Source organism: Pituophis catenifer, unplaced genomic scaffold (assembly GCF_029215685.1).
Source record: "Pituophis catenifer annectens isolate HBS135680 unplaced genomic scaffold, rPitCat1.0.hap2 SCAF_10, whole genome shotgun sequence".
NCBI lineage: Eukaryota > Metazoa > Chordata > Lepidosauria > Squamata > Colubridae > Pituophis > Pituophis catenifer.
In genome coordinates, this window is record NW_027256890.1 from 11,499,358 (window position 1) to 11,517,420 (window position 18,063).

Below are 18,063 nucleotides of genomic sequence, written 5' to 3' on the forward strand. Positions count from 1 at the left end.
TAAAAAGACCTGATCTGATTTTAATCCTAGTTTAACACAGTGCTGTATTTCTCAATGGGCTTCCAACTCCCAGAATTCATGGCTGGCTAGGGAATTCTGGGAGTTGAAGTCCACACATCCTCAAGCTGCTTCAGCCCTCAATAAGCCTGCCTGCCTGCCTGCCTGCCTATCTATCTATCTATCTATCTATCTATCTATCTATCTATCTATCTATCATCCGTCCACCCATCTCTCTCTCTGTCTCATCTCTCTCTGACTCATCTCTCTCTCTGTCTCATCTCTCTCATCTCTCTCTCTCTCATCTCTCTTTCTCTCTCATCTATCTCTCATCTCTGTTTCTCTATCCATCTATCATATTTCTCTCTCATCTCTCTCCCTCTTTCATCTCTCTCTCTCATCTCTTTCTCATATCTCTCTTGTCTCTCATCTCTCTCTCTCTCTCTCTTTATCCAGCTATCCATTCATCCATCCATCCATCCATCATCTCCATCTATCCATCCATCCATCCATCCATCCATCCATCCATCCATTCATCCATCCATCCATCATATCTATCTATCTATCTATCTATCTATCTATCTATCTATCTATCTATCTATCTATCTATCTATCATCTCTCTGTCATCTCTCTCTCTCTCTCTCTCTCTCTCTCTCTCTCTCTCTCTCTCTCTCTCTCTATCTCTCTCTCTATCTCTATCTCTCTCTCTCTCTCTCTCTCTCTTTTAGTGCTGAATCCTGGGTACTTAAAAGCAGGCAGTTTACTCATTTTTAAAAATTTATTAAATTTATACGCCACCCATCTCGTAGTTCGAGGCGGTAATCGGGAGGAAGCTAGACTCTTCATTTTGTCTTAACCAACTTTCTTCCTCTCTCTCTCTTTCTCTCTCTCTGTTTTACAGCAAGGAGAACTTCGATCGTGTACCTGACTTGGAATTCAACCCAATTCGGTCGAAAATTATCCAAGCCTTTTTTGACAAGAGGTAAGCAGGAGGGGGAACTCGCTCTGCATCCATTTATAGGGTGTTTTTTTTTTTCTTAACAAATCAGAAAAACAGACCTCTAAATATAGCCAGGATGAGTTTCAAGATCCATAGAATCCTAGGGCTGAGAGGAACCTTAGAGGTCATCTAGTCCAGCCCCCTACTCAAGCAGGAGACCCTAAACCACCCCAGTCAAATGGCTTTCCAGTCTCTTCTTGAAAATCTCCAGTGATGGACCACCCACATCCAGTCCTCGATTAGTGACCATAACTGGGATCGGCAATTGGAGCATTAAGTGAGACCACAAATGTGATTAGGATCCTAGTTCTGCTTTGCTTCGCTTTACTGACTTGCAAAAGTCATAAATGCAAGGACCGATCACAAGGGTTATTTGCGATGGTGAGCCATGGTGGCTCAGTGGTTAGAATGCAGTATTGCAAGCTAACTCACTGCCGGCTGCCAGGAGTTTGATCCTGACCGGCTCAAGGTTGACTCAACTTTCCATCCTTCCGAGGTCACTAAAATGAGGAGCCAGATTGATGGGGGCAATAGGCTGACTCTTAAAGATGACTTACAACTCTCTAAGTGGTGTAAACCACTTAGAGAGGGCTGTAAAAGCACTATGAAGTGGTATATAAGTCTAAGTGCTACTGCTATTGCTCTTCCCTTCCTTCCTTCCTTCCTTCCTTCCTTCCTTCCTTCCTTCCTTCCTTCCTTCCTTCCTTCCTTCCTTCTTTCCTTCCATGGTGCACAGTAGTTAGAAAGCAATATTGCAGGCTAACTCTGCCATTTGCTAGCAGTTCGATTCTCACCAGCTCAAGGTTGACTCAGCCTTCCATCCTGCCGAGGTGGGTAAAATGAGGACCCAGATTGTTGGGGGCAAGAGGCTGACTCTGTAAACCACTTAGAGAGGGCTGTTAAGCACTTTGAAGCGATATATAAGTCTAAGTGCTACTGCTATTGCTCTTTCCTTCCTTCCTTCCTTCCTTCCTTCCTTCCTTCCTTCCTTCCTTCCTTCCTTCCTTCCTTCCATCCATCCATCCATCCATCCATGGTGCGCAGTAGTTAGCAAGCAATATTTCAGGCTAACTCTGCCAACTGCCAGCAGTTTGATTCTCACCAGTTCAAGGTTGACTCAGCCTTCCATCCTTCCGAGGTGGGTAAAATGAGGACCCAGATTGTTGGGGGGCAAGAGGCTGACTCTGTAAACTGCTTAGAGAGGGCTGTAAAAGCACTGTGAAGTGGTATCTAAGTCTAAGTGCTATCTATCTATCTATCTGTCTGTCTGTCTGTCTGTCTGTCTGTCTATCTGAGTCCTACATTCTAACCATGATGGTGCAGTGGTTAGAGTGCAGTACTGCAGGCTACTTCTGCTGCCTGCAATTTGGCAGTTCAAATCTCACCAGGCTCAAGGTTGACTCAGCCTTCCGTCCTTCCGAGGTGGGTAAAATGAGGACCCAGATTGTTTGGGGGGGGGGGGGCAAGAGGCTGGCTCTGTAAACCACTTAGAGAGGGCTGTAAAAGCACTGTGAAGCGGTATCTAAGTCTAAGGGCTATTTATTATGGTTGTAACTGCAAGCAATCACCAAATGAAGCAAGGACGAGCTGTAACACCCTGTGGCATTTCTCAGCTGTTATTATATTTCTCCATCCCCGTTGCGCTCCCCATTTCTAAGCCATCTTCCCGTGATTGAATTTGTATAGCACCTTTAATCTGATTACTGACTTAATCCAACGCCTGCATTTGAGCAGCGGAGTGAGTCATAAGCTAGGGATAAGCTAGGTGCGTGTTTGCGTGCCTTGCTAAAGAAAGAAAAAAAAAAACTAGCTGAGCTGAACATATGACCTGTATACAATCGCTTATTCTTTTCTTCTGATTTTATTCCCTTGAAGGTGTGGGAAAGTTAGATGGAAGGTGTGAATTAGATGGAACTCACCAAACAAAATACATGTTCAAAAAAACCAGAATACAAGCATAAGGTGTAAGCCAGTAGCACGTACCTCTACAGTCCTTGACTTATGACTGCAATTGAGCCCCAAACGCCGGTGGCTAACCCAGACGCTTGTTAAGTGCATTTTGCCCCCCCCATCTTATGAAATTTCCCGCCACCGTTGTTAAGCGAATCGGTGCAGTTGTTAAGGCTGTTAAGTTAATCCAGCTTCCCCCCCCCATGGACGCTGCTCACCAGAAGGTCGCAACTGGGACACTGCATCCGTCATAAACGTGAGTCCGTTGTCAAAGGCCTCCAAATTCACACGCTTGGCAACTGTTTCGTATTTATGACGGTCGCAGTGCGTTCCAGAATCGTGCCATCCCCCTTTTGCGACCGTCAGATTCGACGGGGGGGAAAAGAGTTTCACTCGGCATCCATGTTACTCAGATTCACAGAGTTGGAAGGGACCTTGGAGGTCATCTAATCCAACCCCCTGCCCAAGCAGGAGACGCTACATCTGCCACTACCAAGGATCGAACTCACAACCTCCTGATTGTGAGGCTAAGAACTCCACCCTCTAAGCCAGCGCAGCTAAACTTAACAACTGGCAGTGATTCATTGAACAACTGTCATAAAAGGGGGGCAAAACTCGCTTAACAAGAGTCTCACTTAGCAAACATAAACTTTGGCCTCCATTATGGCCGTAAGACGAGGATTACCTGTATGCCCTTCGAATTAGCCATCTCCCTGCTATATTTGCAGCTAAGATTTTACAAGCTCGCTTGGCATCCGGAGGAAGCGATCGCGGTCCGCAAAGCAAGCCCTGAATTTCTTCTCCGCTCACAGGAATCTGCGGGGAGCCTCGGAGGGTTTTGTGGACGAGATCAACTTTGAGGATTTTCTGACCATCATGTCCAACTTCCGCCCCATCGAGTTGAATATGGACGAAGAGCAGCTGGACCGGTTCAGGAAGCAGAAGTTGAAATGTAAATGGAGGGCCCTCTTTTTAACCCGGCGTCAGGGGTGGGCTGCTGGGGGGGGGGGTTCACAGGGGTTCGGGAGAACCTCGAGCTAAGATTCTGTGCAGTTCGGAGAATCCCCGAACAGTAGAATTCAACGTAGTTACTGCTCTGGGGTAGAAGCTGTTTTTCAGCCTATTTGTCCTTGTTTTTATTGTCCTGTACCGGCTGCCAGATGGTAATAGTTCAAAAAAAAAGGGTTTTTGAACTTTCTTAAGGCAGCAGGAGATATAAAGCTCTTCCAAGGAGGGTTCCATCGAACTTTGGAAAAAACAGATAAAATAATCGTCATTAATCATTATTTGTTCATCTTATTCTTTAACTTCCATTTGCTAATTAGTTGTTTGGGTCTGCTCTTTTATCATTTCCTTCCTTTGTTTTAATACAATCTTTCCTTTTCTTCCCTTTTCTCTCCTCTTCTGTTTCTTTCTACTTTCTTCACTCCTCCTCTCCTTCCCTTTTCTACTTCCTCTCCTCTTTTCCCTCTCCTCTCTTCTTCCTCCCTTTCTTACCCTCTCTCCTACTCTTCTTTCCCCTTCTTTCTTCCTCTCCTTTTCCCCATTCTTTTCTTCTCACCTCCCAACTCCCCTCCTTCCCCCTCTCTACTCCTCTCCCCTTTTCCACTCCCTTTGTTGTTTCCTTTTTCAATTCAGTCTGAGATGGCATTTGAGCAGCCCCGATTTCTATTTACATACATCTTCATTTCAAATTTCTTTTTTTTTACTTTATAATTATATCTCTTCTAACATTCCTGTACATCTGCTGGGCCCTTTGGACCAGTGCTGCAATCTGAGCGCTCCCAGGTCAGATCGTCTTTTAGGATAACACCCAGCAACGTAAAACTTTCCAAGCGACTTGAGTGATTTTTGTTAATTCCAAAGTATCTTATTTATTTATTTATTTATTTTATTTCTATACCGCCCTTCTCCCGAAGGACTCAGGGCGGTGTACAGCCTGATTAAAAGCACAGACAAAATTTTAAAATAATTAAAATTATTAAATAATTGGCTCAATTCTAAAACACCCAAATTTAAAATCCCATATTTAAAACCAATTAAAATCTTTACATTGATAGCCCGGCCTGGCGGAACAACAAGGTTTTGAGGGCACAGAGAAATACACGGAGATCGGAGATCTTACGCAGTTATCTTATTTATCTTATAAATTATTTTTAACTTATAAATTATTTTAACTCTATTTTTAACTGTAATGTTATGTATAGATGTTTTTATTTTGGCTGTTCACCGCCCTGAGTCCGAAAGGAGAAGGGCAGTATAGAAATTTGAATAATAAATAAATAAATAAATAAATCTTATCTTGAGGCAGTTAAGGATTTTTAAAACGGCAATCCATCCATCGAACTTTGGAAAAAAAACAGATAAAATAATCGTATTAGGTCTGTCACACAAACCATCTCTGGTAATGGAGGTCCAAGGTGACGTCCGTTCATTTTTCAAGCATCTGCCACAGATGTTGCTCTTGAGAGTCCCTCCATCCTGCCAAAAATTGGTCCAATCCAGAAGGCTAAAAGGAACATTTCCACCCAATTTTTCTCCCCAAAAGTTAGCACTGACACACACCTCCCCATGCTGCATTTGGAAGAAAAACTGTGTTAGTCCCCAGTATCCAAAAATCTGGAGGGGTTAATTAGCAGACTAACAGATTTTTTTTTTAATTAAAATGCATTAGCATTTCTGAGCTGCAGATTTAAATGCACCTTTCCCCCCCCCCCCATAAAATGTGTTAATCCGAAAAGGCGCTAACAGATGTTTGCTACTGAATGTAGAAATTCAGTTGCGGCCAACGCCAGCTGATCATGAATATTTCTGCCTAAAATCTCGCACTCCCTTACCTAACCCCCCCGTTCCCCCCCCTTTCAGAGTTGTAGAGATCGCAGGATTGCGTTATAAATCTTGCAACAGAGAAAACGTGTAGCGTCCCTGACAATCCTGTGCACCCTGGTCATAACCTTGGGGACGATAATGTTCTACCAAAATGTCTCTGGAGATTCTCCGTCATCCAGATCAAAGGTGCTTTTTTTTCAAGAGGCAACTGGATTTCCTGTTTTTTCTTTGAAGTCGTTTCGCTTCTCATCCCAAGAAGCTTCTTCAGCTCTGACCGGATGGTGGGGAATGGAAGGATTTATACTCCTTTGCAGACAGCCTGGTCATTGGCATCCTTTGAGAGGGTCGTTGAGGCCGCTTGGAGGTTTATCTGTGCCCTCAGTTGTCCCAAAGGTGTTTTTTCAAGACTTTCTGGTTGCTTTCTTTTGAAGACGTTTCACTTCTCATCCAAGAAGCTTCTTCAGCTCCGATTCTACCGAGATGTACTAAATCAACCAAGATGTACTTGGTAGAACTTTTGATTCTACCAAGATGGACTAAAACTTGCATTATGGGTTTCAACCAGTGGTGAAATTCAATTTTATTTTTTTTTACTACGGCTTCTGTGGGCGTGGCTTGGTGGGCGTGGCAGGGGGAAGGATACTGCAAAATCCCCATTCCCTCCCCACTCCAGGAGGAAGGATATTGCAAAATCCCCATTCCCTCCCCCACTCCTGGGGGAAAGGATATTTATTTATTTTATTTATTTATTTATTTATTTATTTATTCATTCATTCATTCATTCATTCATTCATTCATTCATTCATTCATCCATCCATCCATCCATCCATCCATCCATCCATTCATTCATTCATTCATTCATTCATTCATTCATTCATTCATTTCATTCATTTATTTATTTATGCATGCCGCCCTTCTCCCAAAGGACTCAGGGCGGTGTACAGCCATACCAAAACGAACATATACCCATAAAATTTAAACACAATTTAAAATATATTAAAATGTGGCCCTTATATTAAAAACTACAAGCACCCAATTAAAATTCATTTTCTAAGCCAGCCTGGCCTGTTGAAACAAAAGGGTCTTAAGGGCACGGCGAAAGGTACGTAGGTCGGGGATCCTGCGAATCTCCGGGGGCAATTCATTCCAGAGGGCAGGTGCCCCCCACAGAGAAGGCTCTCCCCCTGGGTGTCGCCAGTCGACATTGTTTTTTTTTTTTTTTTTTAATTTGATTTATATGCCGCCCTTCTCCGAAGACTCAGGGCGGCTTACAATGTGCTCAGCAATAGCCTTCATCCTTTTGTATATTTATACAAAGTCAGCTTATTGCCCCCATAACTGGGTCCTCAATTTACCTACCTTAGAAAGGATGGAAGGCTGAGTCAACCTTGAGCCTTGGCGAGATTCGAACCCTGCAGTAATTGCAGGCAGCTGGTCTTAATAACCAGCTTAATAACAGGGTGCCTTAAACCCCTGTACTACCAAGGCGTTGTTTGACTGACGGCACCCTGAGGAGTCCCCTCTCTGTGGGAGGATATTGGCCAGTGGGAGGCTATCGGTGGCAGAAGGCGATCTCGTACATACCCAGGTCCTAAGCCATGATATTGCAAAAACCCCATTCCCTCCCCACTCCTGGGAGAAGGATACTGCAAAATCTCCATTCCCACCCCACTCCAGGAGAAGGATATTGCAAAAATCTCCTTTCCCACCCTACTCGGGGGAAGGATCCTGCCTTGGTACAGTGGTCTAAGGCACCCTGTTATTAAGCTGGTTATTAAAACCAGCTGCCTGCAATTACTGCAGGTTCGAATTTCGCCAAGGCTCAAGCCTTCCATCCTTTCTAAGGTAGGTAAATTGAGGACCCAATTTGTGGGGGCAATAAGCTGACTTTGTATAAATATACAAAAGGATGAAGGCTAATGCTGAGCACATTGTAAGCCGCCCTGAGTCTCCGGAGAAGGGCGGCATATAAATCAAAATTAAAAAAAAAATCTCCATTCCCTTCCCACTCTGGGGCCAGCCAGAGGGGGTATTTTCCGGTTCTCCGAACTATTCAAAATTTCCGCTACCGGTTCTCCAGAACCTGTCAGAACCTGCTGGATTTCACCCCTGGTCTTAACCCAGGATGGGTTATGCCTGTTGCACCTCAAACGGATTGAGCAGTCATGATGGCTTATGTTTCTCTTTCCCCTTGTGTCTTCCAGTCCTCTTCCACATGTACGATGGAGACAGCGACGGCAAGATTACCTTGCAGGAATACAGGAATGTAAAGTATCATTTTGGCCTTCCACTCAACCTGTTGCTCTTTCGGTGATCTGTTGCTGCTCCTCCTCCTCCTCCTCCTCTCTCCAACCGGTTTTACTTGCTTCTCCTAGCCAGGTGGTCCAGCAGATGCTCTCGGGAAACCCACACCTGGATAAGGAATCCGCGAGATCCATAGCAGACGGAGCCATGATGGAGGCTGCTAGCATCTGCGTGGGACAAATGGTAAGTTTGGGCAATGGTCCCCCCAGAAGAGGAGAAGGGGCTGCAGCTTGGCCATCAAGCATGGGGAGTTTCTTTCTCCAAAGAGATGTTCTACCTTTAGTCTGTTAATTCATTCATCCAATGTATTGATTTATTTCTCCCATTTACTTATTCAACTTGCAAACTTGATCCGGGGAGCAGCCAACACAGAATTAAAATCATAGTCAAGATAAAACAAAACAGAAGTTCAAATCCAAGATGGAATGGAATGGATTGGAAACATATAGAGAATAGAATATATAGAGAATAGAATAAGAATAAGAATGGGAATAGCAATAGAATAGAATAGAATAGAATAGAATAGAATAGAATAGAATAGAATAGAATAGAATAGAATAGAATAGAATAAGGAAGGAAGGAAGGAAGGAAGGAAGGAAGGAAGGAAGGAAGGAAGGAAGGAAGGAGAGAATGGGAATGGAATGGAATAGAACATATAGAGAATAGAATATATAGAGAATAGAAGAATAAGAATAAGAATAGAGGAAGGAAGGAAGGAAGGAAGGAAGGAGAATGGAATGGAATGGAATAGAACATATAGAGAATAGAATATATAGAGAATAGAAGAATAAGAATAGAAGGAAGGAAGGAAGGAAGGAAGGAAGGAAGGAAGGAAGGAAGGAAGGAAGGAAGGAAGGAAAAAAATGGAATGGAATGAAATAGAATATATAGAGAATAGAATATATAGAGAATAGAATTAGAATAGAATAGAATAGAATAGAATAGAATAGAATAGAATAGAATAGAATAGAATAGAATAGAATAGAATAGAATTCTTTTATTGGCCAAGTGTGATTGGACACACAAGGAATTTGTCTTTGGTGTATATGCTCTCAGTGTAGATAAGGAGAATAAAATATATTAATCAAGAATAAAAAGATGCAACACTTGGTGATAGTCAAGGTTACTAATAAGCTATCAAATCGTACTAGGAAACAAATAAAAACAATATAAATTGAAAGATACAAGCAACAGGGTTTATAGTTATAAGTGGGGAAGAGATAGATACTAGTAAGGGAAGAATAATAGTAATATGGTCTTAGTAAAATTATTTGACAGTGTTGTGGGAATTAGTTGTTAAGCAGAGTGATGGCATTCGGGAGAAAAACTGTCCTTATGTGTAGTTGTTCTGGTGTGCAGTGCCCTATAGCGTTGTTTTGAGGGAAATTAGAATTGTTATTGACTTCTGAGAGTTTAACAGAATTGGGACCAATTGAACATCGGTTATGCTTAGGGCAATGCTCTTTCTTAATACTAAATTTGCAATTGTTTGAAATCGCCTTGAATAGCATTGGCATTTAGACTTATATACCGCTTCACAGTGCTTTCCAGCCCTCTCTAAGCAGTTTACAGAGTCAGCCTCTTGCCCCCAACAATCTGGGTCCTCATTTTACTCACCTCGGAAGGACGGAAGGCTGAGTCAACCTTGAGCCTGCTGAGATTTGAACTGCCAAACTGCAGCTAGCAGTCAGCTGAAGTAGCCTTCAGTGCTGCACTCTAACCACTGTGCCACTTCGGCTCTTATATTATAAATTCTTATAAATTCCTCAGTCTTTAGAGATAGGGCAGGTCAAAAAAACCAACATCAGAAATATGCTTGAAATTTAGTTTACTGAGATAAGCTCTTACAGCATTTTGAAAGCCTGATATTTTCTCTTCCTTCCTTTCACGCCAAGGATAGCAAAGTTAAATTTCATTCTCACACGGTCTTGTTTTCTTGCGCTGACCTTGTGTTTTGCAGATAATCTCTGCCTATTCTCTCCAAGGTCAAACTTATGTTTTGTCTATGCCATTTCTCTTTCAAATGTTTGGGATTTTATACTGCTTGTGCTGCCCTCCAGGGGATATACAGTAGTGGCCAAAATTGTGGGAATCTTTTGGGGAAAAGTGTATTTTCTAAAACTAGCTAATAACACCACTTTTTTTGGGGGGGGGGAGCAGTACCATAAAATTATATATCAATGGAAAGATCCTTGAATCAAGAATGTCATGCAATAACTTTTATGATGGATTTGCTATTAGAATAGCAGTTACAATGTAAAGAAGAAAAGTGAAACACGTAGGAAGAAAGGAGATGTACAAAAATGATCACCCTAGAAAAAACGAGATATACAAAAACGATCACCATGTTGGGTAATCTTTAGCATGAATTACAGCCTTACAATGTCTTCCCATGGAGTGAACCAAGTCTTTTAGTTCTGCAGCTGTTCTCATGTGAAACCAAGATTGAATGGCTCTGATGATGCATTGAGGACTTTCTCAGATGTGGGTCCTTCCACTCTAGTTTTCAATGCCACCATCAGAAGGGCTGGGTAGCTGTGCCCAGGCCCGTCACAACACAGGCCAACCTTAGAAGCAACTCCATGGAGCATTTCAGAAGGTGCAGATTTCCCCAAGTAATATCGGAAAACCGGGAGGGGCGAGGAATGATGAAGAATTCTGCCTGGTCTGGTCTGGATGAAGGCAACTTACTAAGGTCTTTGGGGCCTTCTAGGGTGATTCATCTTGAGCCTTAGGTCAACTTTTATTGTTTGCTCATCTTTATCAAGATAGCATGATAGAAGAAAACTAGCCGAATCATGCCGAACATAAGATTTCCAGGTGCTGTTGGACTACAGGCCCCAGCATCCCTTAATCTGGCCTGAGGCTGCTGGGAGTTGTAGTTTAGCAACATCCGGACAGGTTTTCTGCCTTTGCTACTATTTTATTCTTTGTATTCATTATCTATCTCTCGACCTGCCTATTTATCTATCATCCATCCATCCATCCATCCATCCATCCATCCATCCATCCATCCATATCTATCTATCTATCTATCTATCTATCTATCTATCTATCTATCTATCTATCATCTATCTATCTATATCTATCTATCCTCATCTCCATCCATCCATCCATCCACATCCATCTCTCTCTCTCTCTCTCATTCTATCATATCTATCTATCTATCTATCTATCTATCTATCTATCTGTCTAAAGTATCTATCTGTCTCTATCATCTCTCTCTCTCCCCGTCTCCATCCATCCATCCATCCATCCATCCATCCATCCATCCACCTCACTCTCTCATTCTATCATCTGTCTGTCTGTCTGTATCTCTCTCTCTCTATCATCTATCTATCTACAATATCTGTCTCTATCATCTCTCTCACTCCCTGTCTCCAGCCAGCCAGCCACCTATCCACATCTGTCTGTCAGTCTGTCTGTCTGTCTGTCTGTCTGTCTACAGTATCTATCTATCTCTGTCTCTATTATCCATCCATCCATCCATCCATCCATCCATCCATCCATCCATCCATCCATCCACATCTATATATCTATCTTTTCTTTATCTACCTCTCCTGTCTTTCATCTGTCTGAATCTCTCTTTTGTCAATATCTCCATATTTTATCTCTCCTTCTCTCATCTGTATTTCATCTGCTTAGCCATTTTTCTATCCATCTCTCTATATCTCTTCTCTATTTCCTCTTTCGCTCTCTCACTCTCTCTGCAATATCTTTTTTTGCTTGTAGCCCATGGAGTGGGGTGGGGGGGCATTATACATCTCATAAATAGAAAAATGCTTTTTGTAACGTGACTGCCTCTCAAACTGAAATGAATGCGGTACAGCCACCATATACCAACTCTATTAAAAATACCAGTTGTGTAATCTCTCACTGAATGATTTAAGAGACATCGTTGTTGTCGTGTGTTCAGTTTTCCTTCTCCCTCCTTGTCTCTTTTTCCTTGTATCGTGTCACCTTGACTATAAACGTACAGGTCGAATGGTATAAAAAAGACCTTTTTTGCAGGAACTTTAGCAGCTTCGTTAATATAAGATAACAACTCGATCCTTCTTGCAACCCATGTAAAAAACAGACAGGCCTTGATAGGATGATCACAATTGCCCTTGTGACTTTTTTCCAAGTGTCCCTGTGTAAAAAAACAACAACACCACAGAGTCTCTTGCATCCTTTTTTTTTTTAATTTAAATAAATACCAAAAAAGAAAAAGAAAGCATCCAATTCTAAGGGGAGAAGTTAAAAAAAGAGAAATGAAAACATGCGGGAGATATATTTACAGAATGTCTACATCAATAAACGGAAGTGATGATTCATTACAGACATTCATCGCTAATCTATATTAATCAATGGTGCAAACCACAGAATAGTTTCAGCCATATGTTTGTCTTTCCAGTGCTGAACAATACAGAAAGTCTCTCGTCTATAAAAAGTATTTCAATTGTGCAGATGTCAGCTCCCACTTGCGCGAGATAAATTTCCAAAGAATATAAACATTTGAAAGTATTAAATCTTAAAAAGTTGAGTCACCGCATGTGGATTCCTTCAGCCCCCAAATAGAACAATATATTTAAATAAAACATTATTTTCACTGAAGTGCTAACAACATGAAGGCCTCGACAACAATATTATTTCTGGTTGATTATTTTTTTAAAAAAATCTAATTGGATGTTTGGCTTTTTTAAAAAAATCTTTTTTTATTAGTTAAGTAAAAGCTGCAAACTAAATTGTTGCCATTTTTAATTTTGTTCACAAAAGTCACCTCTTGAGGTAGGAGCCATCAATTTGAATTAATAAATTAAACAATATTATTTCTGGTTGGATATTTGGCTTTTTTTTAAAAAAAATCTTTTTTTATTAGTTAAGTAAAAGCTGTAAACAAAATTGTTGCCATTTTTAATTTTGTTCACAAAGTTACCTCTTGAGATAGGAGCCACACAATTCAAATTAATCAATTAAACAATATTATTTCTGGTTGATTTTTATTTTTTAAAAAAATCTAATTGGATGTTTGGCTTTTTTAAAAAAATCTTTTTTTTATTAGTTAAGTAAAAGCTGCAAACAAAATTGTTGCCATTTTTAATTTTGTTCACAGAGTCACTTCTTGAGACAGGAGCCACACAATTTGAATTAATAAATAATAAATAAATAAACAAAAAGATAAGCACAGAAAAAGATTCCTACACATACGGAAAGGATTTAAAAGAAAAGAAGAAAAAAAAAAGATTTCAAAACCATTATAAGATAGGCATTCTGGTAGCCCCTTTTGCTTTCTATACCCCCTCCCTTTTTTCTCCAGCCATTCAACTGATTTAGTTAAATATTTTTATACTTTGGATGTTTCTGTTTGCATCATTTTTGACTATTATACACTGTTTCTTTTTCAACATAAACCGCATTTTAGCACGCCTTACTACGTATGGTATGTGATATGTTGCACATAAGTAAACCACCCCTGTGTGAATTTGGTTAGACTTCTGCTGTAAATTTATCTGCTCAGTATATTCTTTCATTTTAGTCTCCAAACATGGCGACTTTAAGACTTGTGGACTTCAGCTCCCAGAATTCCCCAGCCAGCAGTGCTGGCTGGGGAATTCTGGGAGCAGAAGTCCACAAGTCTTAAAGTCGCCATGTTTGGAGATCCCTGTCCTATACATATGGTTTTCCTTCCCCAATGTTGCGCCAATGTGATTCTTGCCAGCTAACACCTTATTATGCTTTTCATTTATATCCCTTGGGGTCAGACTTAACACAGATATCCCTGGTTTTAATTCCAATTCCATCTTTGGGAATTTCCTGAACGTTAGGGTGTATTTCCCTTTCGACTTCTCCTGATTATTTCCTTTTGATTTTCCCTTCCTGAAATGAATCTCTTTTCCTTCCTAATTTTAGGAGCCGGACCAAGTCTACGAAGGGATCACATTTGATGATTTCCTGAAGGCGAGTCAATCATTTACTTTTTTTTTTTTTTTTGCATTTTTATCGGCTTGCATAGAAAGAGGAGGCTGGCCTGTAGGACCGTATGCTCTACTCAGCTCTGCCAAGCAAACCCACCTGCAATTTTTAAAAAATATTCATTTCCAAATTCACAGAAATAATCTCCAGTAATGGTTTTTCAACACAGTCTCCCAAATAATCAGCGTAGGGGAGAAGTAGACTGGGAGTTCTTCAAACATCAGTTAACTACTGTGTTTCCTCAAAAATAAGACATCCCCTGATAATAAGCCCAATCAGGCTTTTGAGCGCATGCGCTAAAATAAGCCCCCCCAGAAAATAAGCCCTCCCCGAAAATATTTAAACACATGCGCAGCTGGTCCCCGCCATTTCCTCTGGTTAGGGTTAGGGAGACAGAACTGGAAATCAGGTAAGACGGCAAGAGAAGCCCCATCTTGCTCCTTGTGCTCCAAAATAAGACCTCCCCGAAAATAAGGCCAAGCGCTTATTTTGGGGTTCAAAAAAAATATAAGACAGCGTCTTACTTTCAGGGAAACATGGTATTTTGCAAAAACTGCTATACGGATAGTTTTTATACCTACAAACTTTACAAGGGTGGGTAAAGCAAAGGTAAAGGTTCCCCTCGCACATATGTGCTAGTCATTCCTGACTCTAGGGGGCAGTGCTCATCTCCGTTTCAAAGCCGGAGAGCCAGCGCTGTCTGAAGACGTCTCCGTGGTCACGGGGCCGGCATGACTCAACGCCAAAGGCGCATGGAACGCTGTTCCCTTCCCACCAAAGGTGGTCCCTTTTCTTCTACTTGCATTTTTTACGGGCTTTCGAACTGCTAGGTTGGCAGAAGCTGGGACAAGTCACGGGAGCTCACCCCGTTACGCGGCGCTAGGGATTCGAACCGCTGAACTGCCGACCTTTCGATCGACAAGCTCAGCATCTTAGCCACCGCGTCCCCACAAGGGTGGGTAGGGTTAAGTCAATTGTGCAAAGGAAAATGGAGAAGAGTCCTCCTTATGGGAGATGGGCAAAAGGTTCACAGCAGAAGACTTTGGGCACCTCAAACAGGACCTTCACTTGGTCCTGTTTGAGGTGCCCAAAGTCTTCTGCTGTGAACCTTCTGACCATCTCAAGTGAAGGTAGAGAAGTCCATGTATCACCTTTGGAGTGAATTCCTCTTTCCCCCAGCTATTTTTTGGGGGGGGGAAAGTTCTAAGGCCAAGGCAACTGTGAGTTGAGTTCTGGAATGCAACATTTGCGCCTTCTTGAAGTACGACTTAAGATTGCAGGGTTGTCTTCTCCTCTACTAACTCTGGGTTTTTTTTTTATCCCCTTTTCAATGCCAGATATGGGAAGGCATCGACATAGAGACCAAGATGCACGTTCGCTTCCTCACGCTCGAACCGATGGCGCTCTGCTACTGACGGCGGCGGAGTAGCTACAACCGGGTGGTGGGGAGGCTTTGGAGGAGATGGCCAGAGGCTTGTTTGGGTGGGTGGGAGGGCCAACGTGTCTGATGGAGCAGCTGCCACGGATCCACGAAGTTCAGGCCAGCCACATGGATGGATTCCCATCTTGGGTTGAAGACTCAACTCTTCTGGCCTCCAGTAAAAGGACCTCAGTTCTGATGCAACGCTGTAGTGCTTGCTACGTTTGTGCAGTTGTGTTTTACTTCTAGCTTTCTGGGCTGAGATAAGCCCCCCAAACACCCTCAGTCAGAAGGGGGTGCCATCACTGCCCACAGTAAGTCAGCTTTTGGGGCGAATGGCTATATATATTACAGGTAGTCCTTGACTTAATGACCACAATGGAGTCCAATTGTTCCTAAGCGAGGCATTTTGTGAGTTTGGCTCACAACTTTTTTACAACTTTTTCTTGCAACCTTTGTTAAGTGAATCACTGCAGTTGTTGAGTTAGTAACACGGTTGTTAATTGAAGCTGGCTTCCCCATTGACTTTGCTAATCAGGTCACTAAATGTGATCACATAATTCCAGGACACTGAAACCATCATATTCAGAAGCTTGGCAATTGACTCATATGAGTCAATTGCCAAGCTTCTGAATTTTAATCACATGCCATGGAGATGTTGCAATCGTAAATGCGAAAAACGATCACGTTTAACATTCGCCGTTCAGTGATGTTATCACTTCCAACGGTCACTAAATGAACTGTTTTAAGTCAAGGATTACCCATACTAGCTTTTAAGTGGTAATTATATATAGACATTCTTCTATGCACATATTAGCATTTACGTAGTTCTCTTTATGTACTAAAATATGCTAATATGCGTATGTGTATATATACACACACACAGAGAGATGGGCATAATTTGTCTGTTCCTGGAATGAACTAATTATGCTAACAAATCTGTATATGTATGTGTGTATGTGTACACACACACACACACACAGATATATATATATATATATATACACACATATTATATATATTATATATATATATATTATATATATAAGCCCCCAATGTTTCACTTCTCATCCAAGAAGCTTCTTCAGTTCTGACTGAATGGTGGGGAATGGAACGATTTATATTCTTTGCAGTCATCTGGTCCTTAACACTCCGAAGGTAAGTCGTTAGCTCCCTTGAGGGTCCTTGAGGTCATTTGGGGGTTTATCTGTACCCTCGGGGTCATCTGAATCAGGGTGCAAATGGATATGGGGCCTTCTTGGGACTGCCGAAAGGACTGTGTCGGAGACAGTAGGTAAGTGGTGTCATATCCCTCCCCCTCTGTTAGAGTGTGTGCTGTTCAGTTTTAACACAGATGGCCTCTTTGCCCCCACCCCCTTTCAAGCCAGCCTTCCCCTCTGTCCTGAATGTGGACTTTGCTGTCTTCGAAAGAGCGACCTTGCCTTTCAAATGCAGATGGACTGCTGAATCTTGTCCTGGTGGGTTTGTTCTCCCATGTTGTGCCATGCGAATGTGAAGTGGTTGTTTTGCTTTTCCGATGTACAGATCTGCACGTCTCACTGCATTTTACTGCATATTTTACCCCTTGGGGTGGACAAGCTTCTGCCTTAGTGCAGTGTTTCTCAACCTTGGCAACTTTTAAGACAGGTGAACTTCAACTCCCAGATTTCCTCAGTGAGCATGCTGGTTGAGGAATTCTGGGAGCTGAAGTCTACACATCGTGAGGTTATCAAGATTGAGAAACACTGTGTGTATTCTTGGGCTGAAAAGTGTGCATGTGTTGTGTTGGTTGAAAATCTTCCTGATCTTTTCAGATATTCCCGCAACATGTTGCTTCATCTGTTGTTCTCTTTGTCTCTTATGGAGGGCAAATGATCCTACTGGATCTTTATCTGGATTTGATGAAGGCCCAGTTGGGATAATCACAGGTTCTGAGGCGTTCTTTGATGTTTTAGTTCTTCTTTTGCCTCTTTGATGGTAGATAAACTTTCAGCCCAGTAGCGTAGAGTTCTGACGACTCCCATGTTTGTGCTCCAGTGGATGGTGAGAATAAAATGTAAACTGGGTTTTCTGTATACTTTCGTGTTGGAAGGATGAATCTTGTTGTGATGGGTTGGTTCTCCTACATTGTGCCACGCGTTTGTGAAGTGGTTGTTTTGTTCTCAACGCATGGCACAACAGAGGAGAACAAACCCATCAGGCCAAGATTCCGCAGTCCATCTGTCCATGGAGATTTTCAGTCATCCGGGTCGGGGTTCTTCCAAAGGTCCTTTTTCCAAGAGGCCACTGGACTTCCTTTGTTTTTCCTTGAAGACATTTCGCTTCTCATCCAAGCAGCTTCTTCAGTTCATTGCTTCAACTGAAGAAGCCCCTTGGATGAGAAGTGAAACGTCTTTCAAGAAAAGACAAAGGAAGTCCAGTTGCCTCTTGGAAAAAGGGCACTGCATTTGAAAGACGAAGGCCACTCTTCTGAAGACAGCAACGTCCACATTCTGGACAGAGGGGAACAATAGTTTGAAGGGGGGGGCGGAGCAAAGAGGCCATCTGTGTTAAAACCGACAGCGCTCTCTCAACGGGGGGGGGGGGATATGCCACCACCTCTTTCTG

The 18,063-nt window shown here is 42.1% G+C and overlaps 1 protein-coding gene across 1 annotated transcript in view; it reads left to right on the forward strand.

Annotated features, from left to right (window-relative positions):
• TESC (tescalcin) overlaps window positions 1-15,660 on the forward strand; it is a 38,388-nt gene extending 22,728 nt beyond the window's left edge. The window contains 6 exon segments of the mRNA XM_070951058.1: window positions 900-980; window positions 3,761-3,900; window positions 7,982-8,043; window positions 8,157-8,264; window positions 13,974-14,021; window positions 15,374-15,660. Of these exon segments, the coding sequence (XP_070807159.1) occupies window positions 900-980; window positions 3,761-3,900; window positions 7,982-8,043; window positions 8,157-8,264; window positions 13,974-14,021; window positions 15,374-15,451 (517 nt within the window). The 3' untranslated portion in view covers window positions 15,452-15,660.
• The last annotated feature ends 2,403 nt before the right edge of the window (window positions 15,661-18,063 follow it).